At 38.2% G+C, this 27,844-nt stretch overlaps 2 protein-coding genes across 2 annotated transcripts; both read right to left on the bottom strand.

Annotated features, from left to right (window-relative positions):
• Window positions 1-2,194: 2,194 nt before the first annotated feature.
• CLK1 (CDC like kinase 1) lies at window positions 2,195-10,255 on the bottom strand. The gene is made up of 13 exons (XM_047082551.1): window positions 10,177-10,255; window positions 8,192-8,352; window positions 7,670-7,898; window positions 6,600-6,690; window positions 6,135-6,201; window positions 4,930-5,046; window positions 4,677-4,843; window positions 4,056-4,150; window positions 3,830-3,959; window positions 3,604-3,686; window positions 3,033-3,112; window positions 2,707-2,797; window positions 2,195-2,575 (listed from the first exon to the last, which is right to left on the bottom strand). The coding sequence occupies exons 2-13, from the start codon at window positions 8,350-8,352 to the stop codon at window positions 2,432-2,434; spliced, it is 1,455 nt and encodes a 484-aa protein (XP_046938507.1). The 5' UTR covers window positions 10,177-10,255; the 3' UTR covers window positions 2,195-2,431.
• Window positions 10,256-14,685: 4,430 nt separating this feature from the next.
• Window positions 14,686-26,996, bottom strand: PPIL3 (peptidylprolyl isomerase like 3). The gene is made up of 7 exons (XM_047082554.1): window positions 26,727-26,996; window positions 26,092-26,170; window positions 24,746-24,820; window positions 23,179-23,272; window positions 22,203-22,270; window positions 18,852-18,970; window positions 14,686-15,533 (listed from the first exon to the last, which is right to left on the bottom strand). Exons 2-7 carry the CDS (start codon window positions 26,092-26,094, stop codon window positions 15,407-15,409), a joined length of 486 nt encoding a protein of 161 aa, XP_046938510.1. The 5' UTR covers window positions 26,095-26,170; window positions 26,727-26,996; the 3' UTR covers window positions 14,686-15,406.
• Window positions 26,997-27,844: the final 848 nt, after the last annotated feature.

The following is a 27,844-nucleotide window of genomic DNA, read 5'->3' as shown; positions in this document are numbered from 1 at the left end:
CTAAATCAACAAAAATTTATACTATGCCCTAAAAATCTGCTTAAAATCTCTTAGTGTTAATTTTATTTTTAAATTTCTAAAAAACCCCAAAACTCTTAACAAACAATGCAAGAACTGGACATCCACATGCAAAGATTAATCCTTCACAAAAATTAACTCAAACGGATTAGATTTAAATGCAAAACACAAAACTTTAAAACTCCTAGGGAGAAAAGCTAGATGATCTTGAGTATGGCGACTTTTTAGAGACAGTAATGCCATAACCCATGAAAAAAACTGACAATCTAGACTCTCTAAACATTAACTGCTGCTCTGTGAAAGGTCAAGAGAACAAGTCAAGCCAGACTGGAAGAAAATATTTGCAAAACACAGGTCTAATAAAGGACTTTATCCCAAGTCTACAAGTAACTTTTTTATTTTTGAGAGACCACACACATATGCACACACAGGGGAAGGACAGAGAGAAAAATCCCAAGCAGGGTCCACACTGTCAGTGCAGAACTGGATGTGGGGCTCGAATGCAGTCTGACATCATGACCTGAATGGAAACCAAGAGTCAACTTGGTTGACTCAACTGAGCCACCCAGGTGCCTTACAAAGAACTCTTTAATGTATCTTTATCATTTAATCTAGCAATCACTTGTTTTCTACCCAAAAGAATTGCAAGCTTAGGTCCAAAAAAACAAAAAACCCCACACCCGTCCATGGGCATTTTTAGCAGCTTTATTCAAAATTGTCAAACTAGGAAGAAAGATGTTCTTTAGTAGGTGAGTAGATAACCTACACTACACCCAGACAATAGAATACTAATTCAGAACTAAAAAATGAACTATAAAGCTATGAAAAGATGGGAGGAACCTTAAATGCACATTACTTAGGTGAAAGCCGCCAATCTGAAAGGCCAATACTGATTCCAATTATAGGACATTCTAGAAAAGCCAAAGCTACAGAGTGAAAAGATTGGTGGTTGCCAGAGTATGGATGGGGAAGAAGAGATAATAGGCAGAGCTCAGATTTTTAGAGCAATGAAAATACTCCATATTCTACAACGATGGATGGATTACACATTTGTCCAAACCCAAGAACGTATTACACAAAAGTGAACTAGAGCAATCTATGGACTTTGGGTGATTATGTCAACATAGATTCAGTAATACATACCCACTGGTGAGGGATGTTAACAAAGGATGCTATGTACGTGTGGGGGCAGAAGGTACATCCATGTCTGTACCTTCCTCCCAATTTTGCTGTGAACCTACTACAACTCTTAGAAGTCTCTTTAAAAATTTTTTTGAGAGAGCGCATGTGCACAAGCAGGGGAAGGGCACAGGGAGAATCTCAAGCAGTCTCCATGCCCAGGGCAGAGCCAAACACAGGGCTTGATCTCACTCATGACCTGGGCCAAAATCAAAAGTCAGATGCTTAGGGCACCTGGGTGGCTCAGTTGTTAAGCATCTGACCTTGGCTCAGGTCATGACCTTACAGTTGGTGAGTTTGAGTCCGACATCAGGTAAAAACACGAGCCCCAGGCGAGTCCTGCTTCTCTCGCTCTCTGCCCCTTTATCTCTTGTGCCCTCTCTTGCTCTTAAAAGTCAAATGCTTGAATCACCCATACATCCCAAAGTCTTAAAAAACAATAACAAAAAATAAAAACCCTGATGCAGAGTCCTAAATGGATCAAGTATAAATGAAACCATCGGCAAAACCCTTTTGTCAAGTTACTTGATAACTTAAACTTGGCTGCTGAGTATTCTGGAAGTTATTTTTATTTATTAAGTTTTTTTACGATTTTATATTTTTAAGTAATGTCTACACCTAACGTTGGACTCCAATTCAATACCCCAAGTTCAAGAGTTGCATGTTCTTCCAACTGAGCCAGCCAGGTACCCCTCTGGAAGCTTTTCTGTCATTCATTATCAGTCTTGAGCATAGGACATGAGGCCATTTGTAGTATCCTACTGGGGGGGGGGGGAGGTTAGAATAAAGAGAGGAAGAAAACTGGGGACCAATTTCTACTTCTTTGTGTCCTGTAATGTGGGCTCATTGACATTTGGTTTTAAGAAGGAACGAAGAAGCTCCAATGCTGGCAATCCCTAAAATGCAAACACAGCTATTTCTGAAGACTTAAGGAAACCTCCAAGAATGGAAATCTATGCACGAAGAAAAATGGTGCTAAAACCAAGTTATAGATTCCTTTAAATTTCATAAGCGCAAAAAATTTATTCTGAATAAATCATTTTATACAGTAATTACTGGAAAAAATGTTCATTACTTTAGCTATTTACTTAACAATTCAAATTATCCAAGCAAAATAAACATGGCAATAAAAAAAAATGTAAGAAATTTACAAAAGCTATACAAAATAACTTATTTAAAAATTAGACTGATACAGTCTATAAAATCTCTTCAAGAGAGCTATACTGTTACAGATCTATGTATCTTTTCTCAGGGGGTGAAAGAAAGGATGCTTTAAGGCTTCTCTGAGAGTAATCCTTTTAGCTGGATCATACTGTAACATTTTCTCAATGAGGTCAAAGAGAAGTTCATGTTCAGCATCCTGAGAGAGCATAAATTCCTGAAAGGAAAAGAAATACAGTCAACAATCTTTTCTACTACCATTTATTACCGTTTTATTTTCTACCATAAAAAGAAGGGAAATTCAAGGTTTTGATCATTTAAGCCCAAGCTTAAATGGGCCAGGCTCACCTTCAGAGGTTTACAGCGCCTTGAAACATATCTGCCAGCAGAACTGTGTTCATCCCAGTCTAATCGATCATGATGGAAATATTTACGTTTCCTAAAAGTAAATACCCATTCATTTATAATGCTGACAATGAAAACTTAAAAACATCTAGCAAAAGTGATTGGTTTCATCACTTATGATGATTTTATTGATCAAAGATTAACACTTTTCTAGAGACTTGGAAGATTACTTAAGTGAAGATGCATTTGTCAAACTTCACCATTTCATAAAATTCTAACCAGAATATAAAACCAAGTGGTACGAAAGATGTACCTACTCTTAAACATACCTCGTTTTCTGTATCATATGTTTTGGTAAAGGTCCAAGAATTCTTTCCATCATTGCCAAATGCTCCTTACTATCATGTGTCTAAAATAACAAACAGAACTTGTTAAGCACATTGTGCACTTTGATCTCATTTAACACAGCTGCTACACTTCTAGTCCAGAGAGAGGTCACAAGGAAGGTGATTACTAAAAAAGGGCAAACTTTTAGCAAGTTACAGCTGATAACAAATATTAAGGCACACAGAACAAGGTCACCAATGACTTCTCTAAATCAACAGCATAATTGTTTATAAATGCTTAAAAATGTTTTTAAATAAAATAATAAATTACAAAGGGAAATACAAATACCCAATAGCATCAGTCACAGGACTTTCATTTCTTTATACTCATCTACAGTTAAGTCTACAAGGAGAAAAAAAGCTACCTAAATGTGCATACTTTGCATTAAAGTGCTCATTCACATTAAATAAATAAATAAATAAATAAATAAATAAATAAATAAATAAAGGGCTCATCCACACAAACAAGCACTTTTCTTGAGCAAAGCCATCGAAACAGATCACGGTCACTTACTGGAAATACTGTAAACCCAAGGTAGTATTCAATAAGAATACATCCTATACTCCAGACATCACACGGCTGGGACCATCCCAGGGCTGCAAAGCAAAGCAAACTGTCAGAAAAAGACTTCAATATTCCTTGAAGACCTAAAAAATGCCATAAAGATTAAGACTAGAATTCTGAGCTTCAATAAAGATATATATAGAAGTTCCCAAACCATAATTAAGAAGTAACTTACCTAAAATAACTTCAGGTGCCCTATAATGCCTTGTAGATACCAATGTACTGTGATGTTCATCATCATATGTTGCACTTCCAAAGTCTACAACTTTAATATCTGGATTTATTAAGGTACGTTCATCACGTTTCTGAAAATCGTAATTCATGGGTTAAGGAGGCATAATACCTTGAGGCATAAAATATTCATTTCTAACTATGAAAATACTAATACACTGAAGACTTACCATTTTGGGATTATATGCCTCTGTGTAGTCAGACTGCACAAATAAGATGTTTTCAGGCTTTAAGTCTGTGTGAGTCAACTTATTACTGTGCAGAACTGAGAATGAAACAAACAACTGCTGTAATTGGAAAATCAAAAACCTAACCAAACTCAAAGCCCTACAACAAAAAACCTCTCTGATGCCTTTTGCACATATCCAAAGTTGTCAACATCCAACAGCTGGCTAGAAAACCACCCACTACCTTCAGAGTTAGTCCACTGCCAGCTAACAGCTAACTAGTCAAAAAGTAAATAAAGAAGTATCTTTCTCTTACAAAGCCAAGATTTATCATTCTTTAACCCAGTGGTTCCGGGTTAATATTTTTAAGAATCAAGCTAAATTACAGTCTTCTCTATGACAATGTACTATTGTACGATAGACAATATACTACTTACTGAATGAAACGCAATGAACTGACCAGCAGCTGGTTATCAACATCTTCCTCATACCTACTCTTAGGCCAGGTTTTTAAGACCTATAGGTTAGATCCCATTTTTTATTTAAAAATCCCAATCAGTCTGGCACTAGATCAGTCTCAACAAACTCAAGATTCTCATTCTCAAAGATATGCCAAGTACTCACAATTCACGGACTTGCATATCTGATATGCCATCTTCCTGATATGATCCAGACGAAATGGTAGAAAACCATTTTCCTTAATAAAGTCATAAGTACTAAGTCCTAGTAGTTCAAATACAATGCAAATATGACCATGATGCTCAAACCACTCCAACATCTGGACACAGCGGCTATAAACATATGAAAAATAACTGAGTACAGCTTCTTACAATTCAAATCTACGTGACAGAATTTTCTGAATTGTTTTTATACTTACAATGTACTGCTGGGGTCTGTTGTATTCAAGTGTTCCAGAACTTGTATTTCTGAGCGAGCAGCTTCACAGTATCTATCCACATTTTTAACTATTTTTACTGCTACATGTCTACCTCCTCTGTTAGAAAAAGTCCAAGTAAAAAAAAAAAAAAATGTTAAAGATGATGTCCTACTCCATTTTCCTATCACTCTTTTCAAACTGTGCGACTTCTACTTTGACCCACCGTATTTATCTTCTTACATCTGTGGTCTAACATTTGGTTTTATCAGATGTACTATATGGAAGTACTCTCTTATAACTGCAACTCAATGTGAATGATGCATATTTTTTTCATCAAACCACCACTCACATGAATTTTTTGGTCCTTCTACTAAAATGTATGTTAATAGTTGTAATTTAATAAGAACATTGGGGATATGACCACTTCAGTTTGTATTCCAATTAAGACTCAAAACATGTACATATAACAGTTTCTCCTTATAGTACCTAGCAAATATTTTATCAAATTCTTCCTTTGTCTACGTTACCAGAAAACTTTAGAGATAGTAGGAACATAGTATGGAGCTCCAGCTCTCAAAACCTTACTAACCAATAGTAGGAAGCCTTCTCTAGTCATTTGTTTAGGAAAACTCTGCCATTCAAAAGGGGGGAAAAATTCAAATAGAGGACAAAAAAGGTACAAGGAGAGTTCTTACGTTATCTCAAGAAATTTTAATTTGAAGAACATGAATAAACCAACATGTAATACCATTTTACAAGAGTATTCAACCCTAATGGTGTAATCACAATGATAGCATCTAAAAATACAGATTCCTAGGTTAACTACTCTGATAATTGTTTCAACATGCCTTAGGTAAGCAAAATTCCAAATACCCCTCACATAAAACCAAGGCTTTGAAAAGTTCTGATTTATATCACTGATGTGGGGCAGGGGGGATCACAATTTCCCAGTGGGATAACAAAAGAATACTTTCTAAAACAATAAAACCCGCTCTCAGCTTAAAATTAAAGGCTACGTACACACTAATACTTAAAAAATGCGAAGTGCTAGTACCTTTTACTGGGAATTTCCCACATTACAGTAAAAAAACCAAATGAAAGGATATAATAATATATCTCATTCATGATCAGACCACAGTCTAAAGCTAAAAAAAATTTTCTAATGCTGATGACCTCCCCAAATGCAATTACAGTAGGAAACTTACGCTTTATGATCAATGCACTCCACGACTTTTCCAAAAGCTCCTTCTCCTAAAGTATCAACAATTTCATCTAAAAGAGAGAAATAAAGCTCAGTCATACCAAGAAGTGGAAATAATTTACTTATCATAATAAATGCTATCAATGCACATTATTCTAGTTGATGCTACAAATTTCCTTATCACTAGACATTTTACTGGTCAACACTGTCAAAAAACATTTATAACTATTTTTAGGTCTAATTTCATTCTTAAGTTCATTTTATTAACTTGATTTACTGTTTTGGAAGTTCTGCTTAACAAATATTAAATTTCTAAAGAAAGAAAAAACACAATCCCCACCCACCAAAAGAAATGGAAAACAAACAAACAAAAAACAGAGAAAGAAAAAAAGATTTCCAAATCCCTGAAATGTTTATATATAGATTATGTTATCTGAAAAGTTAATAAGTGTTGAAAAATATTCTATACATCTTGCACTTAGTACGTCTCCACTCTGACAGATCAGGTGACCCTCCTCATCATCCTCTACACTCCTGGTTCTTTTCCTTCGGTGACTCTTCTGGAAACGTCAAGTGGGCGGCACCAAGATCATCCAGCCAATCAATATACCCGAGTGAATTCAGGGCAGAATACGAAATTCATTCAGCGGGGAGATATTCAGGCATTCAGATACACGCCAGGCCACAAACGGTTGGCAGGAGCAATTTCAAATTCAGTCCCCAGAAATTCACAGGGCACATAGTTTATGTTAACAGGAGAAAAACATGGCAAGGAACAGATTTTCAGATAAGATACTCAAAGTGGCAAGGCAACAAAACATAATACAATTGTTTTTCTTAAAAAAAAAAAAAAAATGCTTAGTTGTAGCATTCACTGAAACATAATTTTAAGTTTCTAGTGTTCTAATTTAATGTTGCAAAATTGTAGGATGTAATAGTTACTTGGTCAAAGTAGACTGTGGCCAAATTAAGACTTCCTAGCTAATCTAACAAATATTGAAGCAGTAAATAAAATTAAAGTCCTAATTTTGGGGAGAAAAAAAAAAAGATTTGGCATACAAGAATAACACTATGTCATTTAAAATGTCATCTGAACTATCTTCAAATTAACCCATAACCCATAATGTTCCAATCTGTTAAGTGGTTTGCTTAATGAAAAAAGAATTAGCATGCTTTGCTAGAAAAAGGCATGCCTAAACCCTTAATCTTACAAAAATAAAATGCCTATTCTACTTTTGTGATAAACTTCAATTTATCAAAACAAATCAGATTTCTTGAAGTACCACAAAACTAAGTTAATCACCTCCACTGTTTCACTGGAATGACAATTAATTGCTAACTAGTAATAAAATGTTACTCTATTACTTAATATGTATTGTATTCAGGAGTTTCCTATGCAATGCACAAACACAGAAAGAATCCTGCAAGTTAAATTGAGATGACTTCTTTTTAAACACAACTTTCTCAAATAATCAAATTCAAGTTTTCCTGTCCCAAGGGGGAAATAAACTTTACAGAATGTTTTAAAAGAGCTCATACCCCATGTGAACGATGGTGTGAAGTACTATGGTGAATCCTATGTTTGCTTTTATAACTACTTCTTCCACTTCTACCAGAAGACTTGCTACTATGGTTCTGGTATCTGCTTTCATGGTCTCTATGGCGATGTCCAGGTTCACATCCTTGACTGTAGTCATTTCTGTATTCATCAATGTAGCGTCGACTATGATAATCTTTCTCATTTATGGACCTGTTTTCCACATAATGGCTAAAAACAAAACATATTTTTAATGATTTATGCTAATACTAGATATCCTCAAACTGACAGTACTCTTAATACCTTTTGCTTTCTCCACCAAAAAAACCCAAAAAAATCCCATGCAATTCTAGAAACGTTATAAGCCATCATTGGAAACAGAAACAAATGGTATTCATGGCTACTTATTTAAGTGATGCTGTAATTTTAATCATGAAAATATACCCCCTCCACCGTTTTACTGAGGTATTACTGACATACAACATTTTGATGCAATATATATTCATATATATTATCATTCTTACCTATCAGATGTTTTAGAGTGATTATATTTGCAGTGCTTATTCTCCCGGGCACTGCTATGTGATCTCTTCTTTCTTTTATGACTGCTGCTGCTTCTCCATTTTCCACAGTCCCAATCTTTTTCCTCCCAATCAGGGCAATAAGTTCTCTTCGAGTGTCTCATCTACATAAAAGAGAAGTTTTAAGTAGTATCCCACCTGTCAGCACTGAACACTTCAATTAATAAAACTCTTCTTTGCTAATTCGTTCTAGCTGTGATTTTTAAACTGTTTTTATTTTTGTTTCTTTAAATATTTATTTTTAAGTAATATCTCAACACCCAACACGGGATGGAACTCACATGTAGAGATCAAGCGTCGCATGTTCCACCGACTGACCCAGCCAGGTGTCCCTAAATCGTTCTTTTATTTGTATGTTTATTGTTTAATGTTTGTTTGTTTTTGAAAGAGAGAGAGGGACAGTGTGAGCTGGGAAGAGACGGGGGGGGGGGGGGGGGGGGGGGGAGTGGCGGCAGAGGATGTGAAGCAGGCTCTGTGCTGATAGCAGAGAGCCCGATGTGAGTTCGAACTCAAAAACCATGAGATTCTGACCCAGACGGAAGTCAGACGCTTAACTGACTGAGCCACCCAGGTGCCCCTAAATTGTTCTTTTAAATCGAAGTTCAAAATTCTGTCAGCCAATCTAAAATCACCGATAAATCCGATGAGAGCACTGCGCCAAAATGTGGAGTCCAAACTATTAACAATATTCTGCATTATCCATGTTATGCTAAGACTTATTGAAAGTGTGTAGGAAAAGAAAAAAACGGGGAGAGGGCTGGAAAGTCCAATTCATCAACTTGGTAAAAACCTTACCCCTTTCCTGTCAGTAGCATAATTTACTATAGGTCCACATATGTAACTCTCCCCATTTAAACGTGTATCAGAAACTAGCCTCCCAAATCAAATGCAATCCGAAACGTTCTTTGCGACACTCATTATTGTGTATTTCTGTAAAGGAGATAAATCGCCAAGGCCTTTTACTATACACAAATCAATGGTGGCATTAGAAAACCACAAAATACCATCTTCGATGACCATTCCCCCGGCATGTATATATATAACAAAACCTAGCTTATCTTAAAAGCAATCTTACATAATCAACTTAGAGGAGGGCAGCACCTTCCTTCCAGTAATGTTTCGAAGAAGAATCCCTAACAACTTGGAAAAAAAAAAAAAAACACACACACACACACAGAAATGACTTTTCATTGTCCACTATCGTTCTTACCAGTACTAACTGCTGGGGCTCCACCACGTCTCTGCACACAACTCGGGAGTCAAAATATTCTAAAGGTTGCTCTCAACATATTGGGAGATCGAGGGCGCAAAAACTCCAACGCATAAGATGTCTGATAGCCTGACTGCTCTCACACCTCCTTCAAATATATCCTATTATTTCTCCTTTTCCTAAACCCTATTTTTGTTAACGCCACCGAGGGCAAAGACACTCGTGATTCTCACTTTATTAAATCTTTTAAGACTCGAGTAGACCTTAGGTGATGTCTCCTCGTATCAGCTCAATGCGTTTTTCTCTCCGTTTGCTAGGAACACAGTTCCTCACAGGAGGCTGACATGCACATTCCACGAGACAAGTAAACACCACCCACAGCAGGAAGCTTCGCCTCCTCCGCCCCGCCGCCATCTTACAGTTCCGCCGAGGTGGCCAGGGCCGCCGACGACAAAATGGCGCCTACGGGCGTCCGGCCAAGCCCTGCCAGCTCAGCCAAGTACTACGCCTCGCCCGTGTCCGGGGAGTCGCGGTTCAAGGAGAAATTCGCGGCAACAGTCTCGGCAGAGAAGACAAGCGGGCCGCCTCCGTGCGACCCAAGAGGGTGAAAGAGGGGAGGGGGAAGGGTCGTCGTACTAGAGGTTGTATGCACCACAGGGCGCTCTCCGGGCACAGAAAAAGGGTCTTGACACCTAGCCCGCTTCCTCCTGAGTCTTACCTTCCTGGCCAGAGCGTCCAAGCCGAAGAAGACAAAAGCTTGCAACGCGACGACAGAATAAGCCCAGCTGGCTACCACGAGCTCCAACAACAAAATGGAGCTGACAGCCGCAGCGTCTGGACTCTCCTCGAAAATATTGGTGACGCTGCGAGCGCGTCCCCGCCGCGGGGCGGGGCGGGGCGGCGCGTGCGCGTCACTAGAGCGCAGGGATGGGAGGAGACTAACGTAGGAGCCGTGTGCGCAGGCGCCGGGTGGGGAGCTCAGCGACAGAAGGTGGAGGTGGGGGAGTTGCGGACGGCGGCTCTGTCGGCCATGTTTTCCACTGTCTAGGTCTTAGGAAATAACGTAAGTACTGTGGAAAAGTCTCGTCCATGCTCTTTAAAAATATTTGGGAACGCTGGATACAAGAAGAAGTGAGGCAAGCATGATACAAAATATCCTGCGCCCTGAATGCAACCACTAAACAATGTTTAAAAAAAAAAAAAAAAAGAAAAGCACCACTTCTATCATGTAGCCCTAAATTATTGTCTGGATTTCAGCATTTGCTAAGGTTCTGAGACCTATTTTAAACTAGTTAAGGCTTTAGTGGCTGGGACTCACACACACTGAAATTGGATTGGAAGAATTTTCAAGATTTTGAAAGTTTAAACGAGTGAACATTTTGGAGACAGGAAGTGGATACCCTACACAGTTAAAACATTTTGGCATTAAGCCGGTCCTTTTCAGTGTTAAGGCCAGATGAACTGTAAAAAAAGGAAATGGAAGGTCGTGAGGGAAAAGCGCCAGGAAACAACCTCTGAACAACAAAATCTTCAAACTACACTTCAATGGACCAAAATAATTGCCAGTCCTGACCTCGCACCCTTCCTCCCCTTTTGTTTCTTGAACAAAATGATTGCTTATTCATTCCAAACTTAGTGGAAAATGTATAAAATCAAACATTAACGATTAAGCATAATTTTACTGCTCACACTTGCACAGGAGAGCAACGTATATTGCCCAGCCCTATGCAGATGCACAATTATGGATAAAAAGTGATGAGGAATACATATTTCCAAAGTATCTGTGGTAGTTTGCATTTCTTAAGCCCCTTTTCTTAATGGATTTGAAGATGCTTTAAAACCATTAATACTTAAATCTTTACATTGGGGCCAAGATCACCAAATACAAGGTAAATATTTCAGAGGGAGAAATCACAATAAATTGTGAAATTTGTAGCTGTTCAGGATACAGTTAGCACACTTAAATGTTAAACAAACCTAGGGAATCCTGGTCTTTGGAGGATGATAGCTAATCATAGTGGGCTAGTTATTGTGCCAAGCACTGTACATACATTTTCACTTAATCCTAACAACCTGCAAGATAGGCATCAACTATATTCTATTACAGATAAAAGTTGCAGTGCATGTGCAGAGAGCAATTTAGAATCCCTACAGTAAGATTATAAGGGTGAAAGAAAATGAACATTGAAAAAATTTTATATATACTACCAAAATTAGTTTCTAAAATGTGTTTTTTTTCAAAATGGTTTTAAATTTAGCAAACCCTCTCACACCTAGCCAGTTACTAATGTGAGATTTACCCAAAGTTACATTTATGAAATGAACTATTTTGTGTGTTAGTGCTTATGATTGTTTGGGGCATGCTATGCCCCCCCCCCCCCCCCCCCCCCCCCGCATAATCTCTACTACCTCAGATTGTGACTGTATTTGTAGATAGGGCCTTTACCCAAGTACTTAAGGTTAAAATGAGGTCATTAGGATGGGCCCTAATCCAATATGACTGACGTCTTTATAAAGAGATTATGACATAATTACCCACTGAGGAGGATCTTGTGAATATAGAAGATGGTCATCCACAAGCCAAAGTGAGAGACGTTTGTGTAAATAACCCTGCCCATGCCTTGACCTCCTAACTGCTAGTCACTATAACAGAATTTTAAGCTACCCAGTTTCTGGTACTTTATTATGGCAACCCTAACAAATTAATACAGTGCAAAGATTTTAAAATGGTATTTTGGTGAGGGGCACCTGGGTGGCGCAGTCAGTTGAGCATCTGACTCCTGATTTCAGCTCAGGTCATAGGATCAAGCCCCAAGCTGGGCTCTGAGCTGAGCTTGGAGCTTGTTTGAGATTCTCTCTCTCCCTTGGTCCCTCTCTCCCACTCAGTCTTTGTCTCATAAAAAAATAAATGGTATTTTGGTGGAACCTTGTAACTTTATTCCCTAATTAGTGAAGTTGAACATTTTCTCTTTTCTCTTGTGACTTGTCCATTCATACCTCATTGCTTTTTTGAATGTACAGTTCTATCTTTTAAGCTTTTTAATTGCAATAAAGTTTGATTTTCATATAATTAAACCTGTTTCATCTTTACCTTTGTCATGTTTGTGAACTGAGAAATTCCTCTTTGGAGGTGTTTCTCCCCACCCCCGCCACCCCGGAAACTTATCCATCTGGAATTTTGGTACACCATGTGAGGCAAGATTCTTTTGCTATTTTTCTGCATATAATTTACTGGTTATCCTAACACAATTTATGGAGTAACTCTTTAATGATTTTGGATATTGCTTTAATTATATATTAAACTCCTGTGTATACACTACTCTACACTCTTATACTCTACTCTCTAAAATACTATTCTAGCTATATTCCCCACACCATTTTATTTATTATTACTATTCTAATGTTTATTTTTGAGGGAGAGCAAGTGGGGGAGGGGCAGAGAGGGAGACAGAGGATCTGAAGTGGGCTCCGTGCTGACAGCAGAGACTGATGGTGCTTGAACTCAGGAACTGAATGATCGTGACCTGAAATGAATTCAGACAATTGACTGAGCCACCCAGGCGCCCCTCCCCCACACCATTTTGATGTTTGCAGCTAGTAACATTTTCGTTGTAATTTGTTTTTTAAAATTTCCATTATCAGTTATTCTGGATGTGCTTTACAGTTATTATGTTGAGTTCCCATCTCTACCTCTACCACAATTGGTACAAACTGAATTGAAAAGAACCATCAGTTTTCTTTTAAATTCAATAGTGAAATGGTAACTAATCAACTTTTCTAAACTGATTAAAAGTTGAATCCTATGTATTAAAATTTATCTATTCGGCCGCCTGGGTGGCTAAGTTAGTTAAGCATCCAAATCTTCATTTTGGCTCAGGTCATAATCTTATAGTTTGTGAGATCAAGGCGGGCGTTGGGCTCCAAGCTAACAGTGTGGAGCCCGCTTAGGATTCTCTCTCTCCTCTCTCTCTGCCCCTCCCCTCACTTGTGGGGCAAAGCATTCTCTCTCTCAAAATAAACATTTAAAAAATTAAAAAAATAATAAAGACATTATAAGAATGAGATCTAAGAACCAAATACCCACCATATTGGTACTTAAAAAAAAAAAGGACAGTTTAGAATAAAAATTGAGGGAATACCAGTCAATACAAGAACATTTTGACAGTAAAAGCCTCTTAAGAGTGAGGACAAAAAAATTCAATGACATTCAGTTGGAGAAGAAAAATATCAGGTATAAGAAATGTCAAACCAAATTCTGGCCCAAAAGAGGCTTTAATATTAATTCTTGAAACCTAAATGATTAAAATAAAAGGGTGACTCAAAATGTGAGGGCATTAGGGGTACCTGGCTGGCTCAGCAGCTACAGCATGTGACTCTTAAAATTTTTTTTAATGTTTATTTTTGAGAGAGAGAGCGAGCATGAACAGGGAAGGGGGAGAGAGAGAGAGGGAGACACAGAATCTGAAGCAGGCTCCATGCTTTGAGCTGTCAGCACAGAGACCTATGTGGGGCTTGAACTTACGAACCGTGAGATCATGACTTGAGCCGAAGTCGGACACTTAACTGACTGAGCCACCCAGGTGCCCCTACAGCGTGTGACTCGATTGCAGGGTCAGCCCATGTTGGGTGTAGAGCTTACTTTAAAAAGTGAGGGTTATTAGTATAATTGGCACATCAGTTTAGTAGAAGGTATAAATGGTAATAAGAGGGTATTGCAAGCTAACTTCTAAACTGTAGTTAAGAAAGAAAATATTATTTAGATCAACTATTTGCAGAAATGATACAAACCAGTAAATACCTGGCATCAGTTTTAGAATACCCAAAACCTAATCAAGGTGTGGAATATGGTTCTTGATGAAACCAATGGGATAGCCTGATAAATGATAAGGCCTGATTCAGTGAAAGCCCTATGGTCGAGATAAATGTTAGGAGAGCAGCTTCCATTTACTCTACAGAACACTTACCGCATGCCAGAAGTTTTATACACATTATCTCATTTAATCCTCGCAATAGTTTTATGAGGGAATATTATTTAGGGATGAGAAAACTTGGAGATGTTAACCTGCCTAAAGTTACTAGTAGGGGGCAGAGCTGTGATTCAAACAGTCCAGGACTCCACAACTGGTGCTTATAACCAACTAATCGCATTTTCAAAATGATCACCTGTAGAATTCTGTCCTACAGTACTGTAAATGATAGGCCTTAAAAAAAATGTTCCATGGGCAAATTGGGAAATTGAGTGTTTGCTGTACTATAGGACTTCTCTGTGCCTTTACTGTAATTCTAAAGACCAGAAAATAGCAAATGGATTGGCTGGTTTTTCTAGACCATCTCTGTATCTTGTCCTTTCTAACTATGCAAAGTGAAGGATACTTCTAGGATATGGACTAGATATGGCAGGAATATGTAACTAGGGTGCTCAAAAATACTTGAATTTAAGGCTCAGAATTTGTTTTTTTGCTCAGTGTCTTTTTATTTTTAAATGTTTCTTTATGAGAGAGAGTGTGAGTGGGGGAGGGGCACAGAGAAAGGGACAGAGGTTCCAAGTGGGTTCCGACCTGACAGCAGTAAGCCTGATGTGGGGCTCAGACTCACAACCACGAGATCATGACCTAAGCATAAGTGGGACGCTCAACTGATTGAGCCACTCAGGTGCCCCGAGGCTCAGCATTTAAGAATGAATGTTTATATGTAATAATTAAACAAAAGGGCTTAAAAGAAATTAAACTTAAAGAAATACATTAGATGCTAGTTTTAGTAAGGAATATGCTCTAATAACGGGAATAAAAGCTGTGTAGGGCCCTTTGGTACCACCAACTCATAGAAGATCTTAGTTGTAAACAAGCAGAAGGATGATGCAGTCTCTTGACATAATTTAAAACTGGGTAAACCACAATAGGTGTGTTCCTCTGAATAGTCTGCCAAATATTCTTCCAGATCTATTATAGCTACTGTGCAAATGGATTGGCATGAATACTTATGTCCTTAATGTGTACATCATTAAGAGGTCGGTATGTCTTCTCATTTACTGGTAACTTCTCCAATTCATCTAGAGTCTCTAGACCATCTATTACCCTGAAAGAGAAACCATATAAATGTATGAAACATACTATCGAAATACCTATAGCATTAGAGTTTCCTTAAAAGAAAAGGATAATGTCTCAAAGTTCTTTGAATTTCCTAGTTGAGTGTACAATAAAATACTGATTTGATTTTCTACCACAGATATGAGCCAAAATTCAAGAATTCATTTTTATGCCTTTAGATAATAGCAATGAATAGGAATATTACCACTAAAATATTCCCACAGCATAGCTACAAATGGGTCTAATATAACCATTCACAGATTTTCTTTACTATGGGAAATACCCAGAGAAACTATGTAAGGGTGACACTGTTGTTAATCAGTACTGCCCTATACTGAAGGTGCTGAAGTGGGTGGCCACTTTGCACTTTATTGTGTAAATATGGTATTTTTATACTTTTTTACATCTGGGCAACAACAAAAAACAGTAGTAATAAAATAAGAGGAGGGGAAATGGGACACTTAAACCCATTTACAGCAAACCCACTTCATGTTTTCACCAAGAAAAAGAAATATTGACAGCTATCCTTCTGGCAAGTTAGTCTAAAACATTTGCTAAGAAAAGGTGGCTTTAGATTATACCTCCTAGTTCAACTCAAATCAATTCTGGAGACTTATAGTATTACTTAAAAAAAAAGATAACAGAGGGGCGCCTGGGTGGCTCAGGTGGTTAAGCATCCGGCTTCAGCTTAGGTCATGATCTCCCGATTCCTGGGTTTGAGCCCTGCATAGGGCTGTGTGCTGACAGCTCAGAGCCTGGAGCCTGTTTTGGATTCTGTGTCTTCCTTTCTCTCTCTGCCTCTCCCTTGTTCACACTCTTGTTTCTCTCTCTCTCTCTCTCAAGAATAAACATTTAAAAAAATGTTTAAAAAAAAGATAACAGATTTACATTTTATTTTGCATTTCTTCTTTAAAATTTTTTTATTTACTTATTTTGAGAGAGAGAGGGAGAGAGAAAATCCCAAGCAGACTACACACTGACAGCACAGAGTCCAATGTGGGGCTTGAGCCCACAAACCCTGAGATCATGACCTGAGCAGAAAACCAAGAGTCAGATGCTTAACCAACTGAGCCACCCAGGTGCCCCCTATTTTGCCTTTTTTTAAAATGTTTGTTTATTTTTGAGAGAGAAAGAATGTGAGTGGAGGAGGGGCAGAGAGAGAGGGAGACACAGAATGTGAAGCAGGCTCCAGGCTCTGTCTGGGCTGTCAGCACAGAGCCTAATGCGGGGCTGGAACTCAAGACCCCGCACGAGATCAAGACCTGAGCACAAGTCAGGCGCTTAACCGACTGAGCCACCCAGGCACCCCTACATTTCTAATAACCTTTTGAATTTACTTCCAAATGTAGAACCATTAAAGTCTTTAAATTTTAAGTTTCAAAAGCTGTCTCTCCTCCTGGGTCAATAAGAGAAACAGAGGATATGGGAAACAGATCTCAGGCAAAAAAGGGCATGTAAAATTGAGGCCAGTAGGTCAAGTATTTTGGGACATGGGCCCCTTTGAGAATCAAAGGAAAGCTATGTACCGTATTCCCAGAAATAAATGTGTTGTATATATATAAAACACAGTTGCAAGGAATTAAGGGACCTAAGGTTAAGAATTTTTTTTTTAACTTTTTTTTCAATGTTTTTACTTGTTTTTGAGAGAGAGAGAGAGAGAGAGAGCGAGCGAGCAAGCATGAGCTGGGGAGGGGCAGAGAGAGAGGAAGACACAGAAGCTGAAGCAGGCTCCAGGCTCCGAGCTGTCAGCACAGAGCTCAGCTCTGGGCTCGAAATCACAAACTGTGAGATCATGACCTGAGCGGAAGTCAGACGCTTAACCAACTGAGCCACCCAGGTGCCCCTTTTTAAACTTTTTTTTAAAGTTTATTTATTTATTTTTAAAGAGAGAGAGGGAGACAGTGGGGAGTGGAGGGGCAGGTAGGGAAAGAGAGAGGATTCCAAGCAGGCTCCAAACTGTCAGTGCAGAACCCAATGCAGGGCTGAAACTTACACACTGAGATTATGACCTGAGCTGAAACCAAAAGTCAGATGCTTAACCAACTGAGCCACCCAGGGGCCCCAAGAAACTTTGTTTTTAACTCTAGTTTTATCACAAATCTAGTAACATAAACCCTAGTAATTAATGATTAATAATTCTGAATGGTGACTTAAAGGAGAAAATAAAAGGAAGAGAACCTGAATTATTTACGTCCAGGCAAATACTACTAAAGGATGTAATATTTCATTAATTTCACTGGTTATTAATCTATAAATTAGACATATGTATATGGAATGAAATAGAAGAGTTGCTGAGTCTTCTATTTTTCATTAACCTAACTTGGAATTCAAACTGTTAAATAAAAGAAACTATAACTGTACCTTGGTTTATTGAGCGTGTAAACATTTGTTGAATAAACAGACAAGTTGACTTCTTGCTGATTTATGAAAGCAATTCCCAGGCATAGTGCTTATAGTGAATATTCTGGCAGAGCCTGCTAAATGCCTCCCTAGGAGTCAGGCACCCTCTCTTCTTGCAGAAACCTCATTTTACTAAGAATGGCAATGTGTCTAGCCAAAAAACATTTCCTACCCTCCCTTGTAGGTAAGAGGAGGCCTCATTGCTAAGTTCTGGGCCTTCTAGGGAAGGTCTTTAAAAAGGGGCTTACTTGGGGTGCCTGGGTGGCTCAGGTGGTTAAGCATCCGACATTGGTTCAGGTCATGATCTCACAGTTTGTGAGTTCAAGTCCTGTGTCGGGCTCTGTGCTGACAGTTCAGAACCTGGAGCCTACTTTAGAATCTGTGACTCCGTCTCTCTCTGCCCCTCCCCCACTCACGCTCTGTCTCTGAAAAAATAAATAAATGTTAAATAAATAAATAAAAATAAAAAGGGGTTTACTCAGCTGACAAGCAACTAGTAAACTTTTGCTCTTCCTCCTTCCTTCTGCCTGGAACCCATGTTGTGACTGGAGCTGTGCTGCTTACATTATGACCATGAGCTGAGCTTGGGGATGGACGATAAAGATGGTTGAGGAAGAAGAGGCACCACTTAGAATATTGGTGACAAAAAGGAACCATCTTTCTTCATAAGAAGAAATCCATTATATAACTGATACTTTGCATAACGATCCTGAAAAAAGTATTAGCTCCTATTTCGCAAAATAAAGGAATTAAGGCTTGAAGAGGTTATAAATTCCCAAGGTCACAGGGCTGGTAAGTGGAGGGCTTACCAGGTATATTTAGCTTTCTTTTTTTTTAAGCATTGATTTATTTTAAAAAATAAATTCCAAAAGGAATTTCCAAAGGAAACCATAACCAGAATACTCACTTTCCAAATACTGTGTATTTCATATCCAAATGTGGCTGCTTGCCATAGGTGATGAAGAACTGAGATCCATTGGTGTTTGGGCCATTATTAGCCATAGATACAACACCTCTAACATTGTGCTGTAAAAGACAGGCCAAAATATTGATTTAACTGTGTTTTTATATAAATGTTCCAAATAATAGGACTGAAACAAGACCTGAACTCTTTCAGGGACCAAGAAAACAATCAGTTTCTGTTAGGGCTAATCTAAATGATCAGTTTCTGGATTATCTATATTTCTGAAACCTTGTATGTAAATTGTTTATATCAAATCATGTGCCCCAATTAATTTCATTTTCACTTTAGAGAAGTACAGTCACAAACACTTAGCAATACCAATGTATGATAGGAATCCTTACATTTACATTAAGGAACAGTGTGCTGGCATGAAACAATCAGGCAGACAATAAAACCAAAATCCCCATAACCTCTTCACACATACACTGGACTGTGGCTAGTTTCTTTATCTGTAAAACGAGGGAGGTTGGACTAGTTCAGGGGTTTATTCAGAATTGAAATGCTCACAAGGGTAAGCAAATAATAAATTAATTGAACAGAATGTAAACATTACAGAGGCTGGCAAAAGGAATGGTGTTATCTCTTGCCTAATGGCCCTAATTTTTTTTTTAAACCAATGGCCATAGATAATACATCTGTGGATCTTCCACCCAAGGGCAGTCAGTTCACAACCCAGGACTAGATGATCTAAGGAAGGTCTCCTATAGCTTTAATATTTATGATACTATTTGTTATAAAAGGGACTTGTGTAAAAGAATTAAAAAGACTTTACTGATAAGATTGAAGATGTGACAGAACTGTGTTACAAGGAGGTGCAATATAAAAGATCATAAATAACACTAATGATTATTCTCTATCTATTCATCAGGGGACACTAATGACACAAGCAATGGAGATACAACTGCATCAAGATATTAATGCTTTATTGACTTCCTAAAGGTGACTACCAGTCAAATGTTATATTTGATACATGCACCAGAATGTAAGTACCACTTATAACTTAATAAAATACTTAATAACCTATTTCTAAGATTTAAGAATTCAAATTTACCAAACTGTTGCATATGCCTACTACTCCTCTCATCTATTACCCCAGCCTCTCCAAAAGTGAACCATTATCCTACTATCTTTATATATGCCTAAAAAATATATTGTTTCCTTTTTCTTGTTTCTGAGCTCTCTAAAGTAGTATCATACTATTTGTAGTCTTCTGGGAAGTACTTTTTACACTATCATTTTCTTTCTAAGATTTACACACATATGTGTGTAGTTCTGATTTTTACTGCTTTATATTATTCCACAACTGAATATACTACAGTGTACATCTTATGATCAATGGACATTTGGGTTGTTTTTAGATTTTTGTTGTTAAAAAAACACTCTAGGAACACTTGTACTGTTTCCTGATGCATCTGTACAAGAGTTTTCTAGGGTAAACATTTGGGAATGGAATTGCTGGATCAGGGTATGTGAATATTCAATACACACCCTCAACTCTGCATATCAAGATAATGGTTCTTTAAAAAAAATTTTTTTTTTTTAACATTTATTCATTTTTGAGAGACAAGAGACAGAGCACAAACAGGTGATGGGCAGGGAAAGGGAGACACAGGATCTGAAGCAGTCTCCAGGCTCTGAGCTGTCAGCACAGAGCCTGATGCCGGGCTGGAATTCATGAAGTGTGAGATCATGACCTGAGTTGAAGTTGGACGCTTGACCGACTGAGCCACCCAGGTGCCCCTAAAGGTAATGATTCTTAATCTTGACTGTAGGTATCACCAGGAAACCTGAAAATATAATCTAGGTCCTAATCAGTCCTCCTATTTTTCTCTACATTTAGGGGGTTGTAAGACCTTAATATTTTATATTTTTACAACTACACGTGAGTCTGTAATAGCCAGTGTTGAAAATCACTGGTATAGGATGGTGGATTAGTGCTGAGGAGGCAGTTAGTTATTAATTAATGCCTAAAAAGTTCTTGTTTGTAATTCATGAAAAGAATGACTTATAATTTATCACCTCCCAACCCCAACTCCTATAACCAAAGTAATGTTTCCTTATGATAGAAAAACAAAATGAAGAAAAAAAAATTACTCCTAGTACCACCATCCAGACATAAACACCGCAATGAATTTTTTTCAGAGTTTTCTTGGGCATATTTTAATGTAACTGAAATACAATACTAAATTATATATTCTTTAAAAAAATTTTTTTTGTTTATTTATTTTTGAGAGAGAGAGAGAGAGACAGAGTGTGAGCAGGAGGGCAGAGAGAGAGACACACACAGAATCTGAAGCAGGCTCCAGGCTCTGAGCTGTCAGCACAGAGCCTGATGCGGAGCTCGAACTCACAAGCCATGAGATCATGACCTGAGCCAAAGTTGGACGATTGACTGACTGAGCCACCCAGGCACCCCCTAAGTTACATATTCTTACTGAGCAGAATTTATCTCTCTTTTTCTAATTTCTAAAGTTATCATTCTATGCAGATACAAAGCTTAAAAGACCATATGATAAACTGTTAGCAGATGTCACCTCTGGGAAATGACACTTATTTATTTTAATTTTTTAAATTTAATTTAAAATAAGATTTTTTAAAAATAGGCATGCATTAGTTTTTTAGTAAAAAAAAAAAGTTCTTGGGGTGCCTGGCTGGCTAAGTTGGTAAAGCATGCCCTCTTAATTTTCGGGTTGTAAGTTCGAGCCCCATGTTGGATACACAGATTACTTAAAAATAAAATCTTAAAAAAAAAAGGAATAAAAGTTTGAAAAACACAGAAAAATATGACAAAGGAAATAAAAACCTCTAATTTTACCATGCTATGCATTTCTCTTTAACGTAGTTGGGATCTACCACAGGTATTAAGTTAATACAGGAATATTCAAAGATCTAACAGAAAATGTTGAAAGTTGGACATTGATAATGGGCAGTATTGCTACCAGGAAGTCTTTCCTCCCTACTATCAAAAAAAGCCCAATGATTCAGGTCATTCAACATAAATTTTATAGTGAGACATTAGGCCCTTTTGGTACATTACTGATTAAAACATTTCAGGTTGGGCCCACAGATAAGCTCACTTAATATCAAGATTCATGTGATCATGAGATTCTAGAATATATTTTAGGCAACAACTGCCATTTATAATTTCTCCCTGGCATTTATCAAGTGTACTACTAGAAAAAAAGTATGTTTGTATACTAATAACATTAACTTGTGTTACTAAAACATATGTATTAAAGGTTTCAAGTGTAAACAAGGCATTAGAAACCAGATGTTGATGCATTGGAGATATACCTTAAGATATTCACTATATTCATCCTCAAATTTCTTGCCCCAGATACTGTTACCTCCTCTTCCGGTACCTATATTACAAGACAAGCAAATCAAAAGAAGTATCTAATTAAAGTTGAGAAAGGGTTAATTTTCTAAAACAAAAGGGCTATTTTATAACTTGTTAAATACAAATAAAATTTGACATGTCCTCTCCTCAAAATTTCACCTTACAGACTGGAAAAATAAAGTATCTCTACAAAAAACCCAATCCCCTCCTTATCAATATTGTTCATATTTTACTTTAAACCTAAGTGCTGGTAGCTTCGACTAAAAATTTCTTGCTAGGGCAAGGGGCCTGGTTATAAAAACTCTATGTAGGGCCTCCTGAGTGGCTCAGTTGGTTAAGCGTCTGACTCTTGATGTCAGCACAGGTCATGATCCCAGGGTCAAGGGATCAAGTTCTGTGTCCATGCTCACCATGGAACCTGCTTAAGATTCCCTCTTTCTCTCTCTCTCTCTCTCTCCCCTTCCCTCCTTCCCTCCCTCCTCCCCTCTCCCCCCACTTTCGCTCTCTCTCAAAAAAACAAAAAAAAACCCCAACACAACAATCCACATGCTTATATTTTATCTATTTTATAAAAATTAAATAAATTTTATTTAAAAAATATTTTGAGGGGCGCCTGGGTGGCTCAGTCAGTTAAGCGGCTGACTTCGGCTCAGGTCATGATCTCGCGGTCCATGAGTTCGAGCCCCGCGTCGGGCTCTGTGCTGACAGCTCAGAGCCTGGAGCCTGTTTCGGATTCTGTGTCTCCCTCTCTCTGACCCTCCCCCGTTCATGCTCTGTCTCTCTCTGTCTCAAAAATAAATAAACGTTAAAAAAAAAAAAATTTTGAGTATAGTTGACACACAATATTACATTATATATTTTTCTATTCTTTGTCTACCCTCTTTTTCACACTATATACCCAATTCTCTAGATATTAATAGAATAACTTACCTGTTGGATCTCCTGTTTGAACCATGAAACCCTTGATATTTCTATGAAATATACATCCATTGTAGTAATTACTGGCACAAAGAGCCAAGAAATTCTGAAAAGAGTAAAAATAATAACTGGGAAATGATATAGCAGAAACATTTAAAGAACAAACTGTATTTACTAAAAACAATATAACAATGTATTTATGTCTTTTAGGCGTTACATTGGATAATGTCACTTCTCTGCCTAAAACACTTTGCTTCCTTCTGTTTTTGGAATAAAACACACAATCTTCAGTAGGGCCTAATAGGCCCTTCATGACCTGGCCTACCTCTGCATCTCATGTGATAATAACTTCTTTCTGTTACTTACTGTGTTAACCCCATCATCCTTCTGAAAATCATCCACAAGAGGTAAGCATTCCTACCTTGAGGCCTTTGTATTGCTATCTCTATACCTGGCATATTCTTTTTATATGTCTTTCTATGGAGATGCCTTCATTATTTTTCTGCATGTGATTTAAGTATCACTTTCTTGGTTAGGCCTGCCCTCACCTTCTTTTAAATAATTATTTTCTGTTAGTCCCTACATCAACACTTTATTTCTTTCAAGACATTATCACGTTCTAGAATCACTTTTTTTTTCTAGAATGAATCCCTCCCTGTCCCCCCTCCCTCCTCCAATGCTTATCTTCTCAGCTAGAATATCAGTTTCACGAAGGCAAGGAATGTCTCTTGGTCATTACAGTACTCCCAGACCCTGGCAAGATAGCCTTTCATAAATAATTGTAGATTTTTTTTAAGTTTGAGAGAGAGAGAGTGCACGTGTGAACGAATGCCCATGTGCATGAGGGGCAGAGAGAGAATCCCAAGCAGACTCTGCACTGACAGCAGCAGAGCCTGACTTGGGGTTTGATCCTACAAACCATAAGATCATGACCTGAGCCAAAATTACAAGTTGGTGCCTAACCAACTGAGCCACCAGGTGTCCCCATAAATAAATGTTGAATGAATATATAGAGAGAGCCAATTCTTTCCTTCTTTGTCATTTAAACAAGTAAAATAACATAAGAAACAGTTATCTTACCTAACATGCTAATGATTACTTATATTTCCAGAGGAAAATAAGTCAAAAGAAAAAGACACCAGCCACTCTATGGTTAGAGAAAAATTATCTACTCTTTTTTTGATCCTCAAAGGTTAAGTGGAAACCAGGCCAATAATTCTAATGGATAGTTTTTCCTGACAATGGTTTTGTATTTTTAAATTTTATGTTTATTTATTTTTGAGAGAGATCATGTATGCATGTGTGTGCAGGGGAGGGGCAAAGTGAGGGAGGGGTAGAGGGCTGCCATGCTGGCAGCAGAGAGCCTGTTGTAGGGCTGGAACTCAAGAATCTGAACCATGAGATCAGGACCTGAGCTGAAGTCAGACACTTAACCAACTAAGCCACCTAGCCGCCCCATGACAATGGTTTTATAGACAATTTTTTTTTATGTTTATATTTTTAGGTTAAGATAATTTGATTTCAAAATGGTTATCCTGTTGCATTAACTCATTTTTAATATGTACATAATGATACTTACCTCACATGTTTTGGGTGTCCTTTCACAGAAGACTTCTATTTTAATATCACCTACATCTGTATGCAGTGTCACTGACTAAAAAGGAGAGAGAATGTGAGAACAATTAAGATTTCTTCGGATGACTTTATGCATTGTATTATTTCCCAAACTAGATTAAAGATGACAATCTGAATGAAAACACAGAAAGAAATACCATTTCAGAGATGACCTATCCATATAGCTGAGAAGCTGTACTTCTTCCAAATTTACTTCAGCAGTAGAAAAAAAACTCCAGATGATAAATACATGTTAATGTAAAATAGTATCCACCCTAAAAACTTGACAGTAAATACTGTGATGGAAATACTTAAAGTTTGAATTTTTCATCAATAAAAATGAAAACAATGGTTAGTTAGTATTACTGATTTAAATAGCAACTCCCCAACATCATTAATATATATTGAAAAATAGTAAGAAAATGACTTTTCAAAACATAGTCTGCACCATTTCCCTTAATGTAATTAAATTGAGAGGCAGTGTTAAAAACAATTCCTTTCTTCACTAAAGACAACAATTCTCAGTTTTTCTAGATTCTAAATGTGCAGAGATAACCATATGACTCTTGCTTGCTTGTTTTTTGTTTATCTGATGTTGAGTAACATTCCTTTTGTTACCCGTTGTGGGGTGGGATTCTGAGAGGTTATTATTTTTTTAATGTTTATTTTTGAGGGGGGAGGGGCAGAGAGAGAGAGGGAGACAGAATTTGAAGCAGGCTCCAGGCTCTGAGCTGTCAGCACAGAGCCTGACACGGGGCTCAAACTCAGGAACCTCGAGATCATGACCTGAGTGAAGTCAGAAGCTTAACCAACTGAGTCACCCAGGCGCCCCTGGCGGGGTTATTCTGAGGCTTCCTTTTTCATTTCTCTTCTTCCAGTAGTATCCAGCAGTCAGAGAGTATGTTCAGGTTGATAGAGGGCAGGAGTATGTGTGAGGTGGGGTTGGGGGGGGAGACAGCATGATTCTCATTGCTTCTACTTCAAGCTCTAGTTGCCCACCTTAGAACAAACAAAAGGATCCAATTAAAATGATCACACCTGGCTATAAGCTTCAACTCCCTCTTTCCATCTATATGTTGTAATCAGTCTTTTTCTGTAAAAAGTAAATTCTATGCATTTTAAGTGAAAACACTGAAGAATTTAAAAGTAGTTTTGTTTCTGGCTTTGTTTAGAGGCATCATATATTTTATGCTTCTACAGTTTATCATTTCTGTCTTGCCATTGAAAGTTCATGCAGTTTTATTTCCCTTCAATGAATTTCTAAAAATTATTTATAATGAAAGGCATTCATAAGAATTGTGTAAAACTTACCATTTTTCTTCCTGATGGTTTCGGGAAGTATTATTGCTTAATTTCTCAGTCTCCCTGAGAGAAGTTAGAAAACGAATCTCTATTCCCAAAAGAGAAAAGAATTAAGTTCATTTTCCTCTCTTAATTCACACGTGCTCATTTTTAATGCATATTTAAAATGCCTACAATAGCACCCTCTAAGTAATAAAAATTTGGTTATGGAAATGATGAGATCCTATCCGACTCAAGCCCCTCAATCTCTTACTTCCCCTGGTCACTCTTCTTCAAAAGCCTCCTCGCAAACTCCGCAACTAGCCAGGTACATTTCCGCCTTGGGATCTAGGCACTGGGTGTTCCCTTTGTCTGGAACACTTATACTTAGACATCTGGACAGCTATTTTCCTCACGTCCAAGTCTCTGCTCAAAAGTCAGGTCTCATTGGCCTGATAACTCTATTTAAAACTGCCTTGACTCTAGTGCCTGCCCAATTTCCTTTTTTCATAGCACTTATCACTAATATACTACATATTTTTCTAATTAAATCTGTTCCAACACCACCCTCCCCGCCCAGAATGCTGACGCAAGCCCAAGAACTAAAACACGGAGCTTGACAAGTGTCTCAATAAGTGAATGAAAGAGTGTGTGATATTACTTACCACTTCAGTTAGCACAGCTCTAATTGAAACGACGCATGCCGTTCCTTGCAGATGGCCATGTTTCGAAACAAGTGTCTTAGGGCTACCGGAAGTCGAGCGCGGGACCCATTAGCGAGAACGCCCCTCTCCTGCTCGCCTCCTTTTCCCTTCCAGCCTCATTGCTATCTCAAACCAAAATGACTAGAACTAGGAAGACAGTGTCATTTATCTTCACCTGGTACGCTTTTGACAGTGAACGGGAGCTCTTTTAATGATAATACAAAGACACAAAACGTAAACCGGAACTATTCTGGGCAACCTCCAGAAGTGCCTTGGGTTCAGACGTAAAACGGGAAGGACCACTTCCGCCCAGCTCCATTCCCCCGCCCCATCTTGCAATGCCAAGAGTCCCTGCGCAGGACCGGAAGTGGTGCTAGAGGAGAATTGGTGAGTCCTGGGCTATTTATTCCCGCTTGGCCAGGCCCAGGTTAGCGTAAATTGTGGGAGTTGTGAGATTGCGTCTGTGAAAGGAGGCAGAGGAGGAGACAGGGGCAGGAAACTGGCTTGTGGCATAAGAGCATAGGGCACCAGGGGAGCAGGGGTCCTAACTCAGGAGTTTCTGCCAGTGCCTGGTCTCGTCACTGTCCTGGAAAAGGTCTGAAGTGGGACTGAAATGTCAGGTAGATAAAGTAACGTAAGAGGGTGCAGTTCGCAGGCTGTAAAGTGGTCCCTACTAATGTATTTTAAAAACAGTGCTTACTCTAGGCCAGGCATTGTTCCCAGCTGTACGGTTAAATCTTGTGACAACACTATAAGCAGGGCACTTTTATTCTCATTCTAGAGAAGGTGAGACAGCAGAGGTTGAGACATTTGTTACACAGCTGTGGTTCTGGGAGTTCGTTGCGTTTCAGAATGGGTCCTCCAACCCACAATGCTATGCCGCCTCCCATTGTTAATTGTTGGCATCAAGCTTCGCGGTTTTCTAAAAATGGAGGGTGTTCTATGTTATTTACAAGGGTTCTTTCAAATGTAGCAGTAAATAACTCAAAAGTGGTATGGTGGCCCACTAGGGCTTCACTTTCAAGGCCTGCCAGATTTAGAAGAGTCTGGAAAGTGGGGCAGTATCAGAACTTGGAAAT

Source organism: Lynx rufus, unplaced genomic scaffold (genome assembly GCF_022079265.1).
Source record: "Lynx rufus isolate CCGP_SWC_20201006 ecotype Redwood Valley unplaced genomic scaffold, mLynRuf1.p SCAF_2, whole genome shotgun sequence".
In the NCBI taxonomy this organism is placed as follows: Eukaryota; Metazoa; Chordata; class Mammalia; order Carnivora; family Felidae; genus Lynx; species Lynx rufus.
The sequence above is the reverse complement of the archived record's forward strand: the minus strand, read 5'-3'. Positions and strand labels throughout refer to the sequence as shown.